We start from the raw sequence: 22707 nt of genomic DNA, 5'->3' as shown, positions 1-22707 counted from the left end.
AAACCATCCATAAACTCTTTCAGTGATTCCTTGAGGACCTCGCGCAGCATGCTCTTTGTAACCGGAGCGTCAGCGTCGCCCTGCATTGCGCCGGCCATGTTGTCGGCGTTTGCGGTCGGAGACCTGGTACTCCTCGACCTCGTGTTAATCGTATTCGGCATGAAACACGAAACAACTGCAAAAACAGACGCTCACCAGTGTTTTGGGCGTTTAAAGTCTCAAAAGAACTATAAAGGCAGTAAAAAATGGGCTTAAAAAATGTGAAAACTATGCACCTCCACAGAGCTCAACAAACGCGTCCTACTCGGTCGCCATCTTGTCGGAACTCGTATTATCAATTAGTTAAACATTATTCTCAGTCTATGTGGCCGCTGACATGATGTTGTATTCTTTACTTCAGTGCGGGATGCAGCAGCCAGATTGCCAAATGGAGAAGGAACCAGAGCCGAGATATGTGAGCTACTCAAGGACTCCCAGTTTCTAGCACCAGATGTCACCAGTGCACAGGTGTGATCACAAAATTATGAATTATTGAAAGACGGCACACATTTAAAAGAAATGCTTGCAGTATACTGTGATTATTACATTTTGAAACACAAAGATGCACATTGCACATTTCTCAATGTTCTCTGATTATTGATTATGATTACCGACTCTGATTATTCTATGATAATTAGGTTAATTGAAATCACAATACAACATTGTATAAGATCAATTGTACATCCACACCCCGTGGAAATGCGTGGAATGGAGTCTCACGGTGCCATTTTACAGGTGAACACAGTCGTCAGCGGGGCTCTGGACCGTCTCCACTACGAGAAAGACCCTTGTGTGAAGTATGACATCGGACGCAAGCTGTGGATCTACCTGCACCGAGATCGCAGTCAGGAGGAGTTTGGTAAGTAGTGACATATCACAATGACTTATCCTGCCATTTAAGCCGTCAAATGACAATATTTTGTGTGGCATGCTCCGCAGACTATACTCTACTACTATACTATAACAATACTCAATGTTTTAAATTGATCCTGCCTGTAAGTTCTTCAGTGCAGCGCCTCTGTAGCTAACTCTCCAACACTGATCAATGTTGCCTCTTTCAATCCAGAGAGGATCCATCAAGCTCAGGCTGCTGCAGCCAAAGCCAGGAAAGCCCTACAGCAAAAACCTAAACCTGCATCTAAGCCTGTGAGTCCTACCAGGTTTTAATCTTCCTACATTAATCTTCCATCTCAATGTGTGAAGGGCAGAGTGTGTATTCATACAGTATATGGTTTTGTAATAAAGTTACAAAGTTCTTTAAAGTCAAAGAGCAGTAACACTGAGGGGGGGGGGGGGGGGTATTGAACAAGTATTGTCAGTAGAGTCAATATTACTTTGTTCTAAGTATTTATTATGAGAAATATTTAAATTTGAAATCTAAACTTTTAACCATGAAGTTTGCACAAAAGCTGGTTCTCAAGCTTGGCTTTGCTTTACCTTGTAGAAGTCTGGCAGTAAGGAAGGAGGCGGCAAAACCCCTGGCTCGCTGGAGGCCGGACTGGATGTTTTGGGGACCAATCCCATGTCCCCGGCCCCCGCCACCCCCACACCAAGCACACCTGGCACCCCCAAGTCACCTATGCCCTCTACAGTCAGCACACCCACAAAGAGTGGAATCCCAGACAGCGTCAAGTCCAGCCCAGGGTCTGTAGAAGACAACAGTAGTCATATTTCTATCTTATGTACAGTACTGTCAACATAATGTGTAGTTTTGAGTGATATTGTAACGGATTTATTCTGTATATTGATATTGCAAGATCGGTTGTAACCCTTTTGGACACTTTATTTAATATAGTTATTTTCCTCTGTAAGAATGCAGCTGTGGCAACTCAAATCCAACCCTGTTCTCTTCCCCTTCCCCTTTTAAAACATTTAGACATTTAGAACAGATCCGAGTTGCGTTAGAGTTTAACCACTACCGGGGGCACGGTGGCGCAGTGGTTAGCGCTTCGCCTCACAGCTAGAAGGTCCTGGGTTCGATTCCCACCGGGGGAAGCTGTGGGCGCTCGGGGCGTGTTCCTCCCTCCGCGTCATCAGCGCCCACACCCTAGGTGGGGTTGGCGATAGGGCCTTTCTGTGTGGAGTTTGCATGTTCTCCCCGTGTCTCCTAGGGTTGATGCCCTCACAAAAAATACATGCAGTAGTCCTGGTTTCTATACTACCTCCCCCTAGCCAGCCAGGTGCTCCCCAATTCCCCTGGCGTGGCAGGGGGAGAGCGGAAACCAGGACTACAGGTTAGGTAGTTTGCACTGGGTGAGAAAATGGGTTGCAAAAAACGTGGGATAAAAAATATTAAAAGAAGAGTTTAACCACTATTTTATGTTTTAACTATAAAAAAATAGCAGATATACAAGCTCACAGCGCGGCACCGAGTGCCGCACTGCAAGCTTGTACATCTGCTATTTTTGAAAAATCTTGAAACTTTGTGCAAGTCTTTGAATGCATATGTATTTAAAGCAAACATCTGTATGCAAATCTTGGTCCCTCGAACAAAATATTTTCAGATGGGGGGGGGGATCCGAGGTCAAATACGTATAATTCTAGGGGGACCTTGACATGAAAAGGTTGAGCACCACTGAGGTTTTTTCTTAAAACCATTGGGATTTAGAAGACATTTTTCTAAATCCCATTTACTGTAGGCCTAGAATGATTTAATGCTTTAACTATTTAAAAAATAGCAGATATACAAGCTTGTAGATCTGCTATTTTTGAAAAATCTTTTAATCTATCTTTTTAAAAGCGAACATTTGTAACTCAAATATTTGCTTCTGGGTGGTCCCTGGAACAACATATCTTGAAATGGGGGTCCGCGGCCAAATACATGTAATTTTGGGGGTCCTTTACATGAAAGGGTTGAGCACCACTGATATAAAAACTTTTTTTAATGAAAGATCTTTACATTTAGAAGACATTTTTAGTGTTTTTTTATTTTTTTAATCTGTTAATGTCCCCTCACCCAGGGTTCTCCTCGTGTCCCCTCCCTCCATGCCCCAGCTGGGCACCATCCTGCCCAGCAGCCAGGCGGCGCCGCAGCCCGCCACGTCCTCTCAGCACGCGGCTCGCATAGTGAGCCACCTGGGACACGGCTCTCTGCCGCAGGTGCGCGTGGTGTCGACCCAGAGCGGCCTGGCGGCCACCACGGCGGCTCACCAGGCCACACTGGTACACCAGTCCCCTCACCAGATCAGGGTGCCGGTGTCGGTGAGCACCAAGGGCATTTCACAGGTAAGCAAATGTGGAAGAATGGCATTTTATCGTAATATAAGGCTATATATATATAAAGTCATGATTACACATTCGACCATTAATATGTTCCATCGTGCAGCACTGCAAAAAGAAAAGAAAAAAAAAGACGGTTTGATTAAATGCGTGTGTGTGTGTTAGACTTGTTATTGGGTTTCAACAACTTGGGATGCCCAAAAAGGCTAGTAAAGTATTGTGCTGTCTCTGCTATAATTGGCAACTCGGCGACTCTGTTATTTATACCGATAGAGTACTGAGTGACATGCTTATTGTATCATGAAGACATATGCCATGATTTCGTATTATGTAACCTGAACTGTATGAATACATTGTTAAAGTGTGTGTGTGTGTATGTAGACAGTGGTATCCCTGCCTCTGAGGACCCAGTCTTCCAGCAGTCCAGTCCAGGTCTCCAGCAGCCTGTCGGTCTCAGCTGTGTCTGTGTCTAAAGCCCAGGCCGGCTCCCCTGGCAGCCCGGCCAACAACCCCTCTTCCCCCGCCGTCCTACAGGGAGTCACCGGCCAGAACATCAAACAGGTGCACCACTCTGACCTCTGGGATATCTGTCTGATGGATGGCCTGGAAAGAACTAGCTTATGTATCCCAGAGTGCTTGTGGTCCATGTAAAACCTGTAATATGTACTGTACAGTACATACATTTTGGAAAAGTAATGGAAATATAGCTAAAAGTTGTATCAAAGATTTAAACATTTCACCAAAAATTTAAAAATATATATATAAATTCAGTCCTCTACATTACAGTGTTACAATACGTATGTTTGTGTGGCACACTGGCACCTATGACAAAAAGTGTTTGGTGAAGTTTGAAATGGAAGATTCAGTTAGCCACTTATCCACATGAATCGTAGTGTCGATATTCTGGGCATATCATAGTAGGCGAATATAGTACATGCTCACAAGCTTGTTGATAGGCCATTTTCAGGCGAAAGAAGGAGTGGAACAATCACAGACTCCTCAGGGACCCCTGTCAGTGAAGTATAGGGTTTAAGTGGTTAAGACCTATAAAATAAAATAAAAAAAGCTGATCTTTCAGCTCACAAAGCGACTATGCTTGTAGAATGGGCAATGAACATTTTTGCCTTTAAATGACATCCCCACAGTAGGCACACCAGGGTGGTCACTTAAAACTACTGATGAAAATCTGTCTGAACTCTATCTTTGTGTGTGTGCGTGTGTGTAAAAGGTTTCCATCACAGGCCAGCTGGGGATGAAGACCCCGGGAGGCGCGGGGATCCCAATCACCGCCACCAACCTGCGCATCCAGGGCAAGGACGTCCTCCGGCTGCCCCCGTCCTCCATCACCACGGACTCCAAGGTAGGGCTGGGCGACATGGTGATAAATATCATTGAGACCATACAATGTCTCCACCATGTGCCTTTTCAGAGATATCGTATATATATATCGTGATACAGTGAGGGAGGGAGCCTTGTAAAAATCCTGTTGAATTGTTAATACAGAGATTCACTGCAGAATTCATTTAAACCTGCATTTTGGTCTAAATCAGTAGTTACGGGTCCATTTGGTTTTATTTGTATACGGTCAGAGTTACATACTTGTAAAGCTGGTTGCACACTGCACTGCGTGTTTTCGTTGCATTTTGGAAATCCGAAAGCCGTAGGCCAAGGAGAAAGAGAGGAAAGAGAGAGGGAGCAAGGGACTCAGTGCAACAGCTGCGAAAATCGGAAAAAATCAACCCTGGTCCGAAAATAAATACAAAACCGGCGGCATTGTGCAAACGTGATGTGACATAACGTGAGGTTGATTTTTTTATTCACGCACTCCGAAAATCACTCCGATATTCGGTCCGAAAAACGCAGCAGTGTGCAAAGACCTTAAGGGTCAATTTAGACCTCCCAAGGAACCCAGAGAGTCACTGTATCCCACTTTTTGGACCACTGGTCTAAATGGTTACTGCTTTTTCTTTTAGTTTTTGTTACATTGTAGGTGGTTTCACTGTTAACTCAGTCGGTGCCATATTTAAAGTGGGATGACCTCTTATATTGCCGGTTCGCCAACAAAGGGTTAAAAAAATAGTGTGCACGCTGGTGCACACATTTGCTTTTCACAGCTTTCAAACAAAAAAATCCGCTTGGAAATCCGTTCAGGCATTCAGGAGAAAGGAGCCCTTATGTTTTCTTCAAATGTAAACAAACATGGCTGCCATGTTTGAAAGATGGGGTTGGTATGGGTGTTAAACATGCAATTTCGCGATCGCGATCATGCCTAGTACACTGTTGGAGGTCCAAATTTTTTTTTTTCAAAAAAAATGTTTTAAATTTTTTTTTTTCTTTTTTTTTTTTTTTTTTTTAAAGACGCTCAGAAGACGTCTGGCAGGGAGGTCCATAGTGAAAAAGACGTTTTAAAGACGTTTTTATTATAGAAACATCTTTTTTGGCAGGGTATGAGTTAAGTAACTTGACAAATAACCATAAAAACCAACATGATGAAGAATCGTGATAAGATCCTGTATCGTGACACAGCTTGTAAAAATATCGTGATAACGTATCTTTCCATATCGCCCACCCCTACTACGCCAAGGGCCAGACGGTGCTGCGCATCACGCCGGACATGATGGCCACGCTGGCCAAGTCCCCGGTCACCACGGTCAAGCTCAGCCCCGACTTCCTGAGCGGCGCGGCGGGCGGCAAGAGCATCTCGGCCACGCTCCACGTGACCACCCCGCCCCCTCCGCTGCCCCATCACTCCTCCCCCACCTCCACCTCCTCCACCACGTCGGCTGCCCACGGCGCTGGGGTCGCCTCCTCCTCCTCAGCCGGCAAGGGGGCAGCGGCGGGGGTCCCGGCGGGGGCCTCGGCCCTGCTGAAGGCGGCCGGCGACGCGGCCATCCGCCTCATGCCCACGCTGGCGGTGACGGTGGCCGACCAGAAGGGCAGGAGCTTCTCCACGGTGTCGTCCTCGGACGCGGCGAAGGGCGGTAAGGACTCTCTGTCACGGTTCTTCTTACATAATCTTCTTCTTTTTTTTTTAAGATAATGTTTTGGGGCTTTTATTGGACAGTAGACTGACAGGAAATGGGGGGGGAGAGATGGGGAGTGACACGTGGCAAAGGTCGTCCGGATCGGGAATCGAACCGGCGACGCCGCCAGGCATCCATGCCTATGTGGCAATGCCTAAGTGGTATGCGCCTGGACCAGTAGGCCAGCGGGCGCCCCTTACATATTTACATACTTATATTAAATGGTTTATTTTTAATATTGGTCATTTCTGTATATATTAAAGTCATTTCTCATATCTTCCCTGTGTAATTCTTGTTAATTAATTTCATTTGGGAGTATTATGTTCCAATTTTAAATGCCGAAAACACTTAATTTGTGCAACAATTAAATCCTGATTGTTACAGGCCTAACCAGCGGCGCAGGAGGCACGACCATCCGCATCATGCCGGGCCTGGGCATGATCCCCCAGAAGCAGGGCCACACCATCACGGTGACCACGGCCGGCAGCAAGCAGCCCACCCTCTCGGCCAGCGTGGTGGCCATGGGAGGAGCCAAAGGGCTGGCGGTGGCGGCCTCGTGCGCCACCCTGACGCTGGGGACCGCCACGGCCACCGTGCGGCAGGTGCCCGTCACCGCTACGGTGGTGACCACGCAAGCGGTAAGACCGTGGGTCTCAGCCGTTTTCATTTCAAGAAGCCTCTGTTTGATATGCATTTGGCCACAGACGCCCATTTATTAAAAGTAAATATTCTCTTGGACCCCAAACCTACACTTTAAAATGCTCCGATTTATTTAAAGGTGGGCGACGCTTTGTGAGCTTGTAGATAAGCAATTTTTTGGCAAATGTTCCGCCCCAGGATTTTGGTGATATTTTGATTATCGTGATAATATCTTAAATCGCACAATAATTGTGATATGAAATGTTCATTCATATCGTCCCAAACCTACTACCAGTGCTATCAATAATGCGTTGTCATCCCACCACAGGGGAAGCTGCCTGCCAGGATCACTGTGCCGCTGTCTGTCCTCAACCAGCCGCTGAAGAGCAAGAGTGTAGTGACCTCTCCCATCATGAAAGGAAGCCTCAACACCAAGTGAGTTTCCATGACTAATGTCTTTTTTCACCTCATGCCAGATCAGCCCCCTCACTTCCACACATTTGTGGGGGTCTGCAGACATTGTAGCTCATTTCACAGTTGCAGTCATTTTGAAGTCACTTGGCTAGATGCTTAAACATTAACCACTTAAAGGTAGGGCAAGTCATTTTCTTTGTTTAAAATAAGTGTTAAATAGCTCTATATTCTGATAGTACTCGTTGATGTCTCTCCAGGTCTTTATTAAACAGAAAAGGCATTTTCAGGTTGGGATACCAATTTTAACTCAGTCAGGATACAGATTAAACAAGTGGTGACACAAATAAGTGTGCAGACAAAATTGGTACTGGAATACTACAAAAATGAAGCTGATAAATGGGTACTCTCTCCTGATTGACTGAAATTGTGTCACCCACATGAAATGTATTTTCTATTTATTAACTCATCTAGTGCCATTCACGAGATGTCTCGCGAAATGTACTCGAGTATCTGTAGTGCCATTCACGGGATATCTCGGGAAAAGTAATAGATTACTGTAACGGCGAGTACATTACCGAGAAGAATCGCCGGCGGTCCGGAGACGAAATCCGTCGCTGATTTCGCATCATCACGGCTCCACGAGCACAAAATAGTCCCATCCATAACATTGAGGTGGACGGGGGATCTCATCTTTAATGTCCATTATTTCAAAACTACACTTTAGAAGCTAGGATGGAGGCAGATGCTCGCTTATGTTACACAATGATAAAAGCTCCGGTCGGCCATTACACAACTCCACGTGGACACGGATCGGTTCCGGCGCACGATCCGATGACGTCAGACCGGAAGTGATTGCGTGGTGGACTTCTGGCCTTCAAAATAAGAGAACGCAAGTGAATGGGACCTGAAGGAGGCACTTTGGACATTATAATCCGTTAATGTCTGGGGCTCTGAATGAGTTAAAGAGCTTGAGAGCTTTAACCTTAGAAAAAAGAGAGAACATTTTGTTTTAACCAAAGAATTTCACTTACCTTTAAGCTCTCATATATTTTCGCTATTTCTGAAAAAAGAACGATTTTGACACTTTTTGACACACACAGACTGTCGTCTTGTTTTTCTCCAAACAGCATCAGCAGTCTGGGCAGAAACATCATCCTGACCACCATGCCCGCTGGCACTAAGCTGATCGCTGGGAACAAGCCGGTCAGCTTCGTCACGGCCCAGCAACTACAGCAACTGCAGCAGCAAGGACAGGCCACACAGGTTGGCATAGACACACGCACACACTCCACCTGTGCCCATTCCTAGTTCCAACATTCTTGTTGTAGACGGAAAACAAAACTGGGGCTGCACAAGTACACATAAAATGAAAGAATATACATTATTAAGTAATTATTTAGTATGCACTTCACAAAGCATTGAAATTTGGGCACGTGGGCAATATATTGATTTCCTATAGATAGCCCACAATGGCAAAATTTGTCAAAGAAATACATTTCTTCTGTAAACCATTGAGATATAATCATTTAATAATTTTGATCAGAGCTCGCTTGAGTGTCGCGATGTCGATCTGTTTGCATCGTGTGACCATAGACTGGGCAGATACCTGTGCAGCTTCTATAGTGATCCTAGTGGTATAGGCCTGTCACAATTATTACATACTCGTCTAATCACAATTATTTGACATAATCGCAATTATTTTTGTCACAATCATCATAATCGTTTTCATGTTGAAAAATGTTCATATATTTAAAAAGAAAATCCAAAATAGTGGTAATAGCAGATCTACAAGCTCACAACGCGCCGCGAGCTTGTAGATCGGCTATTTCTACTATCAATGCTATTTTTTATGTATAAAGTTGTAAAATATTTCAGTAATTTCTTTGTATATTTAGGTTATGTGTCATATCTGCCATGTAGCAACTTCAAAGCCTACAAGCCAAACAGAAATGTAATTTTCAAAGACAAAAACACAATTGAATCGTTAATCACAATTATTTGAGTGACAATTGATCGTGTAAAATGCCATAATCGTGACAGCCCTACTTATATAGTGATCTCTGTCCTGTTTGCGCTCCCTCCTCCTAGGTTCGGATCCAGACCGTACAAGCACAGCAGCTCCAGCAGCATGTGGCCACCGGGTCCCCCAAATCCGTTTCCACCGTCGTGGTCACAACAGCATCCAAGAGCACCGCGGAACCCCCGCCTGCACCTCCGCAGTGATGATCACAGCGGAGATTGCCGTACCGACACCCGCACAACAGGTCTTCGTAATAATATGACCCCTTGCTTAGCCTGAAGTAAGCTTTACAATGAGCTCCTCCATGAGGTTGTGATCTGATCAGCTGTGGGGGATGAAAAAATCCAAGGCTAAAAATACAGATGATTGTAAAGCCACTAGTCCTAGATGATGTTCTCAAGTAAACTGTGAGTAATACTATGGAAACGGACGCCCTTTCCTCCTTCTAATTCTCTAATGAAAAAGCTCTTAAGGCTGCGGTTTTTCTTCATAACAGGCAGACTGTTTGAACTGAACGAACACACACCCTGTGTCAATACTCGCTTCCGCAAAACACCATGCTACTATTTGTGCCTGCGTGCACTGAACTCATAACAAGCGACAGTCATAATATTGACACGCATTTCCTACTAAACAGGGTGTAAATTCACCTTATTCCTTACATATATATTTGTGTGCTTTGTGTTGCTAAATTGTCCCCTCCAAAGACAGACGTTTTGTCTTTCTGCATTTCTTGAAAGTGTTGGTTATTATTATGACCATGGTATTTGGGAACAGACCGTATGTGCTAATGTCATGGAAAACTGTATGTATGGGTCGTATTATACAGCTACTATTGACAACCGGACTCCTAATCAATAGGTTGCACTGCTACCAAGTTAATAGTATAATTAACCAGACTACAAATCCTTTTGATAATGCTCTTATTGTCTAAGAAATAACTGAAATAATTTTAGGACTACTGTAACAATTGAAGCATTCAGTACTGGATCAGGTCAGACAGTGTTAGTACAACTTATTTATATTAATGTGTAAACTATTTCATATGTAAATGACTGGAAATGTGATCAGTGTCACTTATTTTTGGTTTTGATTTGTTTAAAGATACTGACTGACTGAAATATTGTCCTTTTTTTTCCTCGCACAAGAGCTTCTTTCACTTTGCTCTCGTAGCAACACCTGCAGGTGGCAAGTTATATTACATTGAAACAGTCACAACAGATATATACATACATTGTACGTGGTTTTATTAATCAAATATATTACAATTAATTTTTTTTATATATTTGTTTATAATTACATTATATAAAATAGACAGTCCTTCAAGTGTCAACAAAATACATACAGTAGCAAATGGAAAAATACATAGAACTTTAATGATGTTTTATTGCGTTTATTCTTCATCCGTTTCCTCTAGTAGAGCTTTCTGCGAGTTTGAACTGCTGGATGTTTTTCTCATTCCAATCTCGATGTCCCTCCCCTGTCCAGCACATCTTTTCACAGAGCTGTGGGAAAATGTTCATGTTAGTATTGATAGTATATATATACGTTATATCATCGCCGTCGGGCAGAAAGCTTGTATCTCCATATTTCAACTTATCGTAAATGAATGCCCTGCTTCCTCATACAAGAGTGTCTCTAAAAACTAGTGGAATTAGCAGATGATGTATAAACTCACAAACTTGTGGATTGGTATTTTCAACAAAAAAAATCATGTTAAAAAGTATATATATATATTTTTTTATTTTGGACATACAAGGTTTCCACCCAACAGTGACACTATCCAATTACAGTCTCCATGGAAATACCTTTAATTTGTTCAACATTATGAATGTGAAAAATGAGCAAACGTCAACAATTGGAGTGACTAGAGGATCCCCTCAATTTTACCTCACACAAAAGAGAGTTGTAATTAGCTATGACCCCATTTCCATTTACTAGAAAGTGACAGTATAAAATGGATACTTCCATTGCCTGAGGCGCATCAGAAGCGGTTGTAAAATAGTCTATAAACACACACCGTGCCTAACCATGTCCCTTAGCTGTCCCAAAACCACTGTAAATCACATGGGCTCTTGGGGCTTATTGCTCTATAAATGTTTTATAGTGAGAGATCCTTTTTTAATGCACAAGGATTACGTAAAGCATACAGCCCCACCACCATGATACACAAGGTGAAGAAGGCAGTTGTTTTGAACATGTATACACAGCAAAATACAGAGTCAATTTACCATTGTGTGTCCATTTTTACACTCAAGATTATTTTGTGTAGACAAATGTTTTATAGTGATATTTGTAACTACGTGTACTCCTATAGGCCTGTCAGCGGGGAGTGTTAGGTGGGAGGAGTAGGACAAAAGCTCTACTGTAAAAAAGTTCTCCCGGTGGGGACTCCTCACTGGCAGGTGAGCCAGTTGGATAGAACAGCAATGACAACACACAGACGTGTGTGGGGACTGGGAGTAGTATGCGTTGGTGAGCCAATATCAGTGTGTGATCAAATAGCGTTATGGTGTGCTGGCTACACTTATTGAAATGCCAATCATTAACCGACTTGACAACTGTGTTTCTACCATGTAGATGTTACTGTTAACGTTTCCTGACCCATAACTAATTGCATAGGACAAACCGCCTTGCAATTTGATATAGTGGAAAATAATGTTGCACCAGTGAAGGAATATAAAATAAATAACATGCTTCTGTAATTTGTATAGGTTAGATCCTTGAATCAATTTACACTAGTCCTGTGCCTGGGGGTGTGTGCACAGTATCTGAGGGATTGAATGTAGGAGCCTCAGAAGTAATGTTGGAATGCCCGTTGGGCAGATTTTTATGCCCATACATGGTGTTCCGTGTCCAGGCCAGTCTGTGATGTCAGTACTGTGACGTCAGAGTATGACGTGACGTCAGCATGCAGACAGACGGTTACCATGGCGGCGAAAACTGTGTAGTATCAGTGATGTCAGCATGCAGATGGTCAGACAGACATTCGCTAAATTAATAGTTAGAAAAAGTACTGCCATGTTCTTTAGGCCTAAAATTAGTGGATGCTTTAACTATTAAAAAATAGCAGATATGCAAGCTCACAGCGTGGCACCGAGTGCCGCGCTGCGAGCTTGTAGATCTGCTATTTTTTTTAAAGTCGTGAAAATGTGTGCAAATCTTTGAATATATGTATTTTCAAAGCGAACGTTTGTAATAAATTTTGCTTCTGGGTGGTCCCTGGAACTAAATATTTTGAGATGGGGGGTCCGTGGCCAAATACATATCATTTTGGGGGTCCTTCACATGAAAAAGTTTGAGAACCACTGACATAGTAGTCTCTCAAGAACAGACTTAACTGAGCTCCAGTTAAGTGAAAAGGACCTTTTCTTTGACGATGGCCATAGCCAGATTGCTGACATAGAAACACAGGTTTTTCAAAAAAATCTTTGAAGGATTCAAAAGACACTTAAAGAATCGGGTCAAAATTCTAATTTTCACGATTTAAAAAAAATAGCAGATCTACAAGCTCGCAGCACGGCACTCGGTGCCGCGCTGTGAGCTTGTATATCTGCTATTTTTCAATAGTTAAAGCATAAAATAATGATACACAATAATGTGTACCCGTTCTGAATGGGTTAAGGTGTTTGAGGAAAAGGATACTTACAGCCAAACTGAGAAAGCAGTGATGCCAGTTATAAGTGTTGCCAGGGCCACATGCCAGCAGAAGCACATTGTGACAAACATGATGTTCCCCATCTCCTTTTGGTCCCACTGTGGTCCACTTAGTGGGTAGAGCACGACTCCAATCTAAAACAACACATTGGTATGGTTCAAGGGGACACACTGTTGTTGTGCCTCATGCATGAGCAATTTTGAAATGATCCCAAAATATACCCGTAGCTCATTAAATCAGTACTCGAAGACATAACGGAAACAAACGGATGGACCTAAAAGCCTGCCCACATCTACAGAAAGATAGTTGTGTTCCAGATTTATATACATCCGTTTTGAAAAAGCTTGTTGACTGAGTTTTGGCAAGCGACACTGTCGACCGACAACATTTAACCCATTTAGAACGGGTACACATTTTGTGTATCATTATTTTATGCTTTAACTATTGAAAAATAGCAGATATACAAGCTCACAGCGCGGCACCGAGTGCCGCGCTGCGAGCTCGTAGATCTGCTATTTTTGAAAAATCGTGAAAATGTGTGCAAGTCTTTGAATATCTTTGACCCGATCTTTGACCCGACTTCTAAATCCTTCTTCTAAATCATGTTCTCAAAATCTTTCATGTCAAGGACCCCCAAAATTACAGGTATTTGGCCGCGGACCCCCATCTCAAAATATGTTGTTCCAGGGACCACCCAGAAGCAAATATTTGAGTTACAAATGTTCGCTTTTAAATAGATATATTTAAAGACTTGCAAAGAAATATCATGATTTTTCAAAAATAGCAGATCTACAAGCTCGCAGCGCGGCACTCGGTGCCGCGCTGTGAGCTTGTATATCTGCTATTTTTCAATTGTTAAAGCGGTCAATAATCCTAGGCCTAAATGGGTTAAATCAGGCTTTAGACAATGTCCTTCCCTGTGGCTAGAGTAATAATATATAAACACTTGTCTCCCAGGATGGTTGCAAGTTTATGCCACTCCATGAAAATGCTAAGCACAGTTTTTGTTTAGCCTAAAACAAGACAGATATTTTATATATACTGTATATATATACTTACTGTATTTTTATTTATTTATCTCCAATCAAATTTGGATTTATACCACTATTCATTCTTTTTTTCTCTCTCTACAACACAAATCTGACAGGACTGGCCTCACATTCAAACATGACGTAATCGAGGATATTCTCTAGTTCTGATTACCTGGTAGAACCAGGAGCCTTGCAGAATGAAAAGAGAGGATTTGAGCAGCTCCAGAACTATGTTGTCTCTCAGAAACACCTCCAACAACGCACAGGCTGATCCACCGAACACAGCCACCAGCAGCAAGGAGTGGATGTGGGCATCCAGAGGGGGGCGATGGCTCACATGGAAATAGAACAGAAACCCTGCAGTGTAGAGAGGGTTGCAAGTAGGGCTGTCACAATTATTACATAATCGTCTAATCGTGATTATTTGACCTTATCGCAATTATTTTGTCATAATCGTCATAATCGTGAATGTTGAAAAATGTCCGAAATAGCAGATCTACAAGCTCACAACGCGTCGCGAGCTTGTAGATCGGCTATTTCCACTATCAAAGTTATTTTTTAAGTAGTAAGTTGTCATATATGTCAGTAATTTCTTTGTATATTTAGGTTATGTGTCATATCTACCATGTACAACTTCAAAGCCTAAAAGCCAAACAGAAATGTAATTATCAACGACAAAAACACAATTAAATCGTTAATCGCCAATTATTTGAGTGACAATTAATCGTCATGTAAAATGTCATATTGTGACAGCCCTAGTTGCAAGTGAGTCAAGCAACACATCCCATGGATGGAAAAGCACCAATAAATATTGTTTGGCCGTTTGATGCACTGATATACTGTACCTTCTACAAAGAGCGCCATGGAAAGGGCGAGGCGGTCGAAACCAGACGGCACAGATTTATATTTGGTGCTGAGGACGCACGCGATTCCCGAGATTCCAAAGAACAAATACATGGTACTGTGCTGCCAGTTCATCAGCTTGACCCAGGAACTGGTGCTATTGTCATAGAGGTGGGCGTGAGGTCCGTCTACCACAAACTGCTCAACCATAATACCTGCCGGATGACAACAGGAGTGAAGTTACTCAGGTATGACATAATGTTTGAGAGGATAATTCGTGCAGATGCATTCTACCCTACAAAGGTTTATGAAAGAATGTTTGTATTCGTATGTCCTTTTATGGCAAGATAGCTTGCGTGTATTTAACCATTGTTCTTTTCCCTCCCCATTTCTAAACTCCAATTTTGAATGATATGTAAATAAGAAGGAACCACAAATAGGTCAGACTTGACTCTGGCTGTCTTATGCCTCATTCACACTACAGATATATAGTTGAACGTTTTGCTTGGTAATTCAATGTAATCTCAATGGAAACCAGCTTTAAAGATGCAGGAGACCCTGAGAACGAAGCTTTGAAAGCTTTAAAGCTGGTTTCCATTGAGATTACATTGAATTACCAAGCTAAACGTTCAACTATATATCTGTAGTGTGAATGAGGCTTTAGAGATGGGGCCTGTCCAGCTTCAGCAAATGAACCACATTATCTGACATTAGACACCATGGTCACTGACTCACTGTCAGTATGATTTCATATGATTTTTAGTGATGAACAGGAGGACTTAATGAAAAAGACATTTACTGTACACTACTACTGTACATTGCTTGCTGGCAGTAGCTTGATATAATGCTAGTCTAGATACTGACTGCAAGCAACTACTATTCGGCACCCCTGCGTTTACATTTGTGTCTACTGTCTAGGCTTGCATTTTGTGTTTTATCTAAGGTTGCACTTGTGTTCAAGTCGGTCTGAATCCCTAAAATGTCACACTCACCAACAAATGCAGCAAAGATTGTGATTCCCCCTTCAACGTACTTCATTCTGTTGAAGCAGGGGGGTAGATTGTGTCTGCCTTTAGGCTGATTGCTCCTCCAGTAGTGTTGGAGCGTGTGTTTCACTGTCAGCCAGAAACCATACAGCAGGAAAAAGCCACCAGGAATAGCATGTCCTCCAAAGTTGGCCATCTTTATCTGCAGGCCTGAAACCAGTGAGAAAACCTCTTGTCATAACATGTAGATTCAACCACTTTCAACCTGGCCTCCCTGACTTCTTAATTTGGGCATGATGTAAAAACAGGGGTCATCAACATGTCCATACACTGACGTGTCTATGGCAAGACTTGTCCATGTCCGTGGCACATTCTGTATTTTGATTATAATGTGTACATATCTAACCGATTCCTAATTATTCACAATAATCCTTTTAAATAATTAGTTTGAGTTATTTTGGTGACTCATAAAGTGTCAGGATGACATGTTATGTTGCAGCTGGAGAGTTGTCGTATTGGTACCTGTACATGATTGCTCGGTTGATCAGGTGAGGGTACAAGACAAGACAGACACCTAGAAGTAATGTTTGATAATAGTTTTTCATCGGTCCATATACTTCACACTACCTACACATACGGTAGTACACACCAATGCAACTGCCATTGTGGATAATGGTTGCAAGTAGTTGCATTGGTGTGGTCTGGCATTAAAACTATTTTGTTGCAAAGAGTTGGGACTAGTTCCATTGGTGTGGTCTGGCTTTTTCTCATCAACAATCGTATACTTGTTCACCTTAACGGACACCACAACTCTTGAAACTACAGTACCTTGGCAAACAAAACGAGTTTAGCTCATCCATTGTGGAGCAACTTGAAAACCCAGACAAAAAAATGCATTCAAAATCTGTCCACCGTCTACCTATTAAGCTGATACTGTTTTTCAACCACAACTAATGAGCCAAGACATCAGTAGAATGAGTTTGGGAACAGACTTCATGGGACACATTACATTATAGTATACATTACTATACAACAAATAACATTTCATGGGAAAATGAATTGCAACAGCTATGCAGTGATGGTGAAGGAAGGGAACTTGGAAAGACACTTAAGGACAAACCACAAATCATTTCCAGCAGACAGAGAACTGAAAAAAAAAAAAAAGAAATGGAAGTGAAATCTTAGCCATACTGTATGTATTTGTGTACCAATACATGGAACTGGATAGAGATGTCATCAGTAGGGATGGAGCTCGTAACCCGAGCCCATTACAAATAGTGCAGAATGTGTAGCACACTGGCATTCAGTGGCATAGACACTATGGAACACCAGTAAGACTCCCTAATCAGGAGATAAGCGACCGTCAGGTCGCATACACAAAATTTAGAAGGCAGTTGTAGGCAATCAGGAGGGAATATGGGAAATTGGACAGATCCATGTTGATGACATGACTTTAGAGATCAGCTGTGTACCGCTTTGCGTGATTTTAGGCCAAAATGTGTAGCAGCTGTGTCCAATAATATGTTTAAAAAAAATCGGCCTGATGGTGGCGCTAAATGGGACAGATCCATGTTGATGACATGACTGTAGACATACTGTGTCCCGCTTTGCATGATTTTAGGTCAAGATCTGTAGGAGCAGTGTTCAAAAATGTGTTTTGCAAGAATCGGCCTAATGGTGGCGCTAGAAGAGGGCCATGTGAGAATTGAGGGGTGGAGGTTGTGGTTTGGCAGCCAAGGAGTGTGCGTGTGCAAAGTTTGGCATGGATAGGGGCAACGGTGGTGGAGATAGGAGAAGGGCATAAGTGTGACATGACGTGACTGACAGACAGCCGGTGGAGGTTTAAGATAGTAACTGCGACATAGCGGTTGCAATTATGAGTCCATTTGTTTACATTCAGGACTAGTCATTTGTGTTTCTGGTAAAATTATCGACTATTTTTTTTTAATACAATATTGATGGAAATATCCATCACAAGCATGGTGATGACCCTGGTAAAAGAAAAGTTTGTAGATCAGCTATATTTGAGCTCATTTTACGTGACATCGTCATACGGCAAGTATGAAATAGGACTTAAAGGATCACTTCACCCATTTTCAACCTTTCTTCTTCATATAATGTAATTATTGATAATGCCATTTCTGTCTTCTCATTCTGTCTCAGAGAAGTGCCTTGGACAGTTCAGGAACCTGTCTTCCAAATTTCAATACCAACTCTTAATTATTATTATTATTATTATTATTATTAATGCAAGAACAATAGCTTCTATGTCAGCATGCTAACTTTCCAGGAAGAGAAGGTTGTTTTTATTAACTTGGAATCCCTATCGATGAGATCACTGGTGTTTCTGAACGGTCCATAGCCCACAAATGAGATGCAGAGTGAGTAGACGGAAATGGTTGTCAGATTTACGAGTCACTGTGTAAAAGGACAGGGACACGTTGACTGATGTTTTCCTTCTTTGTTGCTTTTACTTTAAATAAAAGATGACACAACCCTGATGCTGAACATGAACATTAAAGACTAGTTTGACAAGTTAGACCCCTATGCTCACCTGCATGACCAACTATGTGCTGCATACAGACAGTGTAGGCCTCCGGGGGTTACTTTGAGTCAAGCTTAATAACTTTGTGACAGAGAGATGCAGTAAAAAGTAGAGTTCTTGTGTTTTACTACAAACCATAACTTTATATGACGGTAATTCAATTAAGTATTTAGTTATTTTATCCATTATGGCTGAATGTGCTCAGCTGAAATTGTGCCTTGTAACCTCATTGTAAATGTGGCATTCCCAATACCAAACAAATGTAGGCCTATATGGAAACAAAATATCAGACAAAATGTCGCTGTCCAATATCTACCTACTTGATATGTGAGACAAATCTTGCACACAAAAGTGAAATCCAACGTGCTGCAGACACGTTTCGAATGAAAGGGTTTAGTGCAAAGGACAAGACAATATAGGCCAAGCTTCAAGTTGTTTTAATATGCTGTAGTCTGTACACTATACAAGACACTGAAGCACTCATAAAGTCTATTTATTCTACTGATAGTTACCTCAGTCAACAGAGGAACCAGCTCTTCTTGGCTTCAAAGTGCCCTTGAGCAAGACAATGAACCCCAACTCCCCTCTGGTTGCTGTTCAATATTTTCCCACTGCTCCTACAGTAACCACATGAACCCTCCGGTCCCTATTCTTGGCATCATGTCAGAGAATATAATAATCTATGTTAGAATAATATTCACCATTCAACGAATATAGGGCCAGGCCAACATTCGCCAAAAATAGCAGATCCACATCTTCCTAACATGTTGCATTGTTTGAAAAGAGAAAAAAGAAGCGCTGAAGGGATCAGTGGCTCTAATAGACAGGTACTCTTTGGTGATACAGGTAGGAATATACAGTATGAACAAAACAAGGTTTTTAATACTGCTTAGCTCCAAAATGGTGTGGACTGTCACTGCAGTCTTACAAAGAAAATAATTCCAACGCACTCATCTCAATCATAAGCATATCAAGTAACCTAAGCGGTCTTCCTCTTAGGAAAACCTCGATACACATTGGTTATAACATGTTGCCATGCTCAGAAAATAAATCCTTAAAATAAAAACTTTTTTTGTTCATGTTGCAATGTTAGTTTGTAGATCGACTATTTTGGGCCAAGAGATTTGGTGTAGATCAAGGGTCTTCAACAGGGGGTCCGGGACCCCTAGGGGGTCCTCAGGGGGTCCTCAGAGTTACTACAGAGGGTCCTCCAAATCTTTGTGTGATAGAAACCTTTTTCTCCTTTTTTATACCACTTGAATCCTAGCATCCATATTCTGAGAACTAGACAAAAATAGCAGATCTACAAGCTCACAACGCCTCGTTCTGCTATTTTCGGCAAAGACGTTTGGTGTAGCGGGGAAAAAGAGCAGACTAAGTACAGAGTGAAATGTCAATTTAAGTATTGACGGTTCAAGCGGTTAAATATCTGAAAACACAAATTGACATGAATCCAAAATACACTGATGATTGTGCTGTCAAATGAACATATATGGAATCTATGAAAAAGTGGCGGGGGTCCCTGCTTCATCTCTTTCTCAACTAAGGGGTTCTTGACCTGAAAACGTTGAAGACCCCTGGTGTCGATGGAGAAATGAGGGGAACAAGTATAGATCCTGCTGGACCCTGGTCAACAAAGTTTATAATATATTGAATTGAGGACACATTCCAGGGATGTACTTAATGTACTTACAATAACCCCAACAATATACTGCTACAGTATAACAGATGACTGCTCAATAAAGAATTCTCACTTTTTAATCTGTGCAATTTACTGTATTTGCTTAGGCATACGTGCTTCCATTCAGAATACACAAGCTCATTTGCCAGGCTAAATTCAAATGCAAATGGGGCAGAGTTGCATGCTAAAAGGGAGCGATACTGGCCACACAAGTTGGGTCAAAGTTGAAAACGATACATCCTGTAGCCAAGGTGTAAAGGCTCAGTATCAGGAAGACTCTAGAAATTATAGTGTATAGTCTATATATAGTGGGTGATATAGTGTGTGTTTGTTTTTATCCTTTTGCAATTGGATGCATTGAATTAGTCCATAGTCACTGGCACTTTTCATCACTGGGTTATTTTATCTATTTATATGTCAAATTAGTGGTGATGAGGAGTTTATTTTAAAAGTAGACAAATTGTACTGCACTTTGTGAATTTCACGCATCAAGTGTGGTGATCTAATTTAATTTGCTTGTAGTAAACACGCCGTAGTCAGAGATGTCATGGACATGTGGTCCAGGTGTGTTTACAGAAGGCAGTGGTATGTTCAGTTAGACTAGTTTTTCTTGACTAGTCACAGACGGCTTGCTTACATTACTAACATGTCTATGCAATATTACTTTTACTTTATTTGTTTATCTGGGCGGGATTGCACATATTGATGAATACAAAAACAATACCGTAGAGTTGAGGATGAAATGTAAATATGTTAAGAGTTAATAATAATAATATTAATGAATTGCATTTTTATAGCGCTTTTCTAAGTGCTCAAAGTGGTTTACAATGGTTCATTCAAACATACATTAAACATGTAACAATAACAAGATATATTATATAGCCTACAGTATATTAGAAAATAGTAAGCATACTGTAGGTAGAAATAAAGAGTGTTAATTTAACTGAAATTTAACCAAATTAACCCAATTTCATGGGTCCATTGGTTTAATTTGGGTTAAATTAAAGTACACTCTCAGTTACAAATACAGGCTTTTGTTATTAACTTCCTGAAAGACGGGTTTTAAGATAAGGTACATACCAAACAGCATATTGAATTATATGGTCATAGGTCAAATGTTTCTGTAACATAAAATAATATGCATTCTAGTGGTAACCAAAAGTGTCCATACCTTATTTGGTGATGTAGCTTCCTAGATGGCTGTGGCTGTGCTGCTATGCTCAAAATGTGTGTGTGTGGGTGTGTGTCTTCCCAGTGTTGAGGTGTGAATGACAGCTCTTGGTTCCTTGCTAACTACACACATACACTACACACACTACACACACCTGTTACCCTGTGCTGAGGTCATCATGTAAGCCCCGCCCATAATTATCAGGGCTTTTCAAGCCATCCTTTTGGGAGCAACTAAGCATGAGATGAAGACAAACAAATGGGTATGGGGTTGCACCTGGTTTAATAATGAATGTATTTAAATAAAAAGTGTGGGATTAGTGAGAGATTAGGAAGTTTGTTCATTACGGAATCTGAAAGTGCTTAACCACCACTAAACCCTATTTTATAATATATTAAAATGTATGGGAAAAAAAACATAGCAGATCTACACGCTAACTAATGAGCTTGTAGATCAGCTAAGTGTTTGGAAATGTTAGGACATTTCCGCTTATACTGACATACGGGCACTAGGTTGAAAGCACTTCAAATAAATCATTTATTTTTTCATCCTTTATAATAACTTCCATTTACACCCAATAATGATTAGACCTAAACATACCTTATGTTGTATATCCTATTAAATGTTACTATTTACAGACGGTGCACAGCGTCAACCGCTATGGAACAGAGAAGTGACTGTGACCCATCTGAGTTAATATATAAACTCCCTCTGTGTGTTCAGGGAGAGGCAGTCATATCGGCCACTTTTAAAATGAACTTTGCACTCGCTTTAAAAACAATGTTTTATTGCAGCTATTATCAAGTTCAATCAATCGTCACTTAAAGCTAGTTCCCAGTGTCTACATTCATGTATTTGGAAATCGGAATGGGATAAATACAAATACAATATAAAACAAAGGTGAAATGATAGACAGTTTTCCTGTTTTAACAATAGAACAGACTGAATTCTACAGTCTCTAAAATATCAACGATTGTTATCAGTATGTTTTTTAAAGGCCCAATCTAACTTCTCTTACACCAGTTTGAAGCTGTACCACATAAGTCAAAATGTAACTGTAAGTTCCAAGCCCAAACCACACAAACAAATTCACCTTGCAACATGCAACTACTCACAAGTTATTATCCAATTCCCCAATGGCAGTTGCAAGGAGTTGCATTGGTGGAACATGCCTTAGAACTGTTTTGTTGCAAGGACTTGCATGGCGAATCATTGTTGTTTCTTTTCAGGCCAAGGACCCCAAGCACAACGCAGGGACCCCCCACTGCATATTGTATAAAACTGTTACGCATAAAACATAATGCTAACTTATTACTAATAATAGGACCTATGTTTGAGTCATCATGTTCAATGTGCCCTTTAGTAAATCTGACCTCCCTGGACCACTTGTTGAAGATCCATGACTAGTCCTAGAGAATAAAAACATGTATCCACTCAT

The 22707-nt window shown here is 41.5% G+C and overlaps 2 protein-coding genes across 4 annotated transcripts in view; one reads left to right on the top strand and one right to left on the bottom strand.

Annotated features, from left to right (window-relative positions):
• The window catches only part of nfrkb (nuclear factor related to kappaB binding protein), a 28696-nt gene extending 18333 nt beyond the window's left edge, over positions 1 to 10363 (top strand). For both annotated transcript variants that reach the window (XM_080749096.1, XM_080749095.1), the window contains exons 17-28: positions 401 to 507; positions 775 to 898; positions 1106 to 1185; positions 1484 to 1683; positions 3000 to 3264; positions 3640 to 3819; positions 4487 to 4618; positions 5843 to 6239; positions 6666 to 6919; positions 7249 to 7355; positions 8462 to 8597; positions 9423 to 10363. In XM_080749096.1, coding sequence (XP_080605222.1) covers positions 401 to 507; positions 775 to 898; positions 1106 to 1185; positions 1484 to 1683; positions 3000 to 3264; positions 3640 to 3819; positions 4487 to 4618; positions 5843 to 6239; positions 6666 to 6919; positions 7249 to 7355; positions 8462 to 8597; positions 9423 to 9557 — 2117 coding nt within the window. In that variant the 3' untranslated portion in view covers positions 9558 to 10363. The remainder of the gene's footprint in view (positions 1 to 400; positions 508 to 774; positions 899 to 1105; positions 1186 to 1483; positions 1684 to 2999; positions 3265 to 3639; positions 3820 to 4486; positions 4619 to 5842; positions 6240 to 6665; positions 6920 to 7248; positions 7356 to 8461; positions 8598 to 9422) is intronic.
• A 326-nt stretch (positions 10364 to 10689) lies between these two features.
• On the bottom strand, positions 10690 to 21925 carry tmem45b (transmembrane protein 45B). 2 transcript variants are annotated; one of them, XM_080749118.1, is made up of 6 exons: positions 21870 to 21925; positions 15879 to 16082; positions 14889 to 15101; positions 14216 to 14400; positions 13004 to 13146; positions 10690 to 10859 (listed from the first exon to the last, which is right to left on the bottom strand). In XM_080749118.1, exons 2-6 carry the CDS (start codon positions 16066 to 16068, stop codon positions 10748 to 10750), a joined length of 843 nt encoding a protein of 280 aa, XP_080605244.1. In that variant the 5' UTR covers positions 16069 to 16082; positions 21870 to 21925; the 3' UTR covers positions 10690 to 10747. The 2 variants fall into 2 exon arrangements, with proteins under 2 accessions (XP_080605244.1, XP_080605243.1); XM_080749117.1 differs by lacking the exon at positions 21870 to 21925 and adding an exon at positions 21270 to 21713.
• Between the last annotated feature and the right edge of the window lie 782 nt (positions 21926 to 22707).

This window comes from Nannobrachium achirus, assembly GCF_963921795.1.
Source record: "Nannobrachium achirus genome assembly, chromosome: 19".
In the NCBI taxonomy this organism is placed as follows: Eukaryota; Metazoa; Chordata; class Actinopteri; order Myctophiformes; family Myctophidae; genus Nannobrachium; species Nannobrachium achirus.
This window is presented reverse-complemented; position numbering and strand designations above follow the sequence as displayed.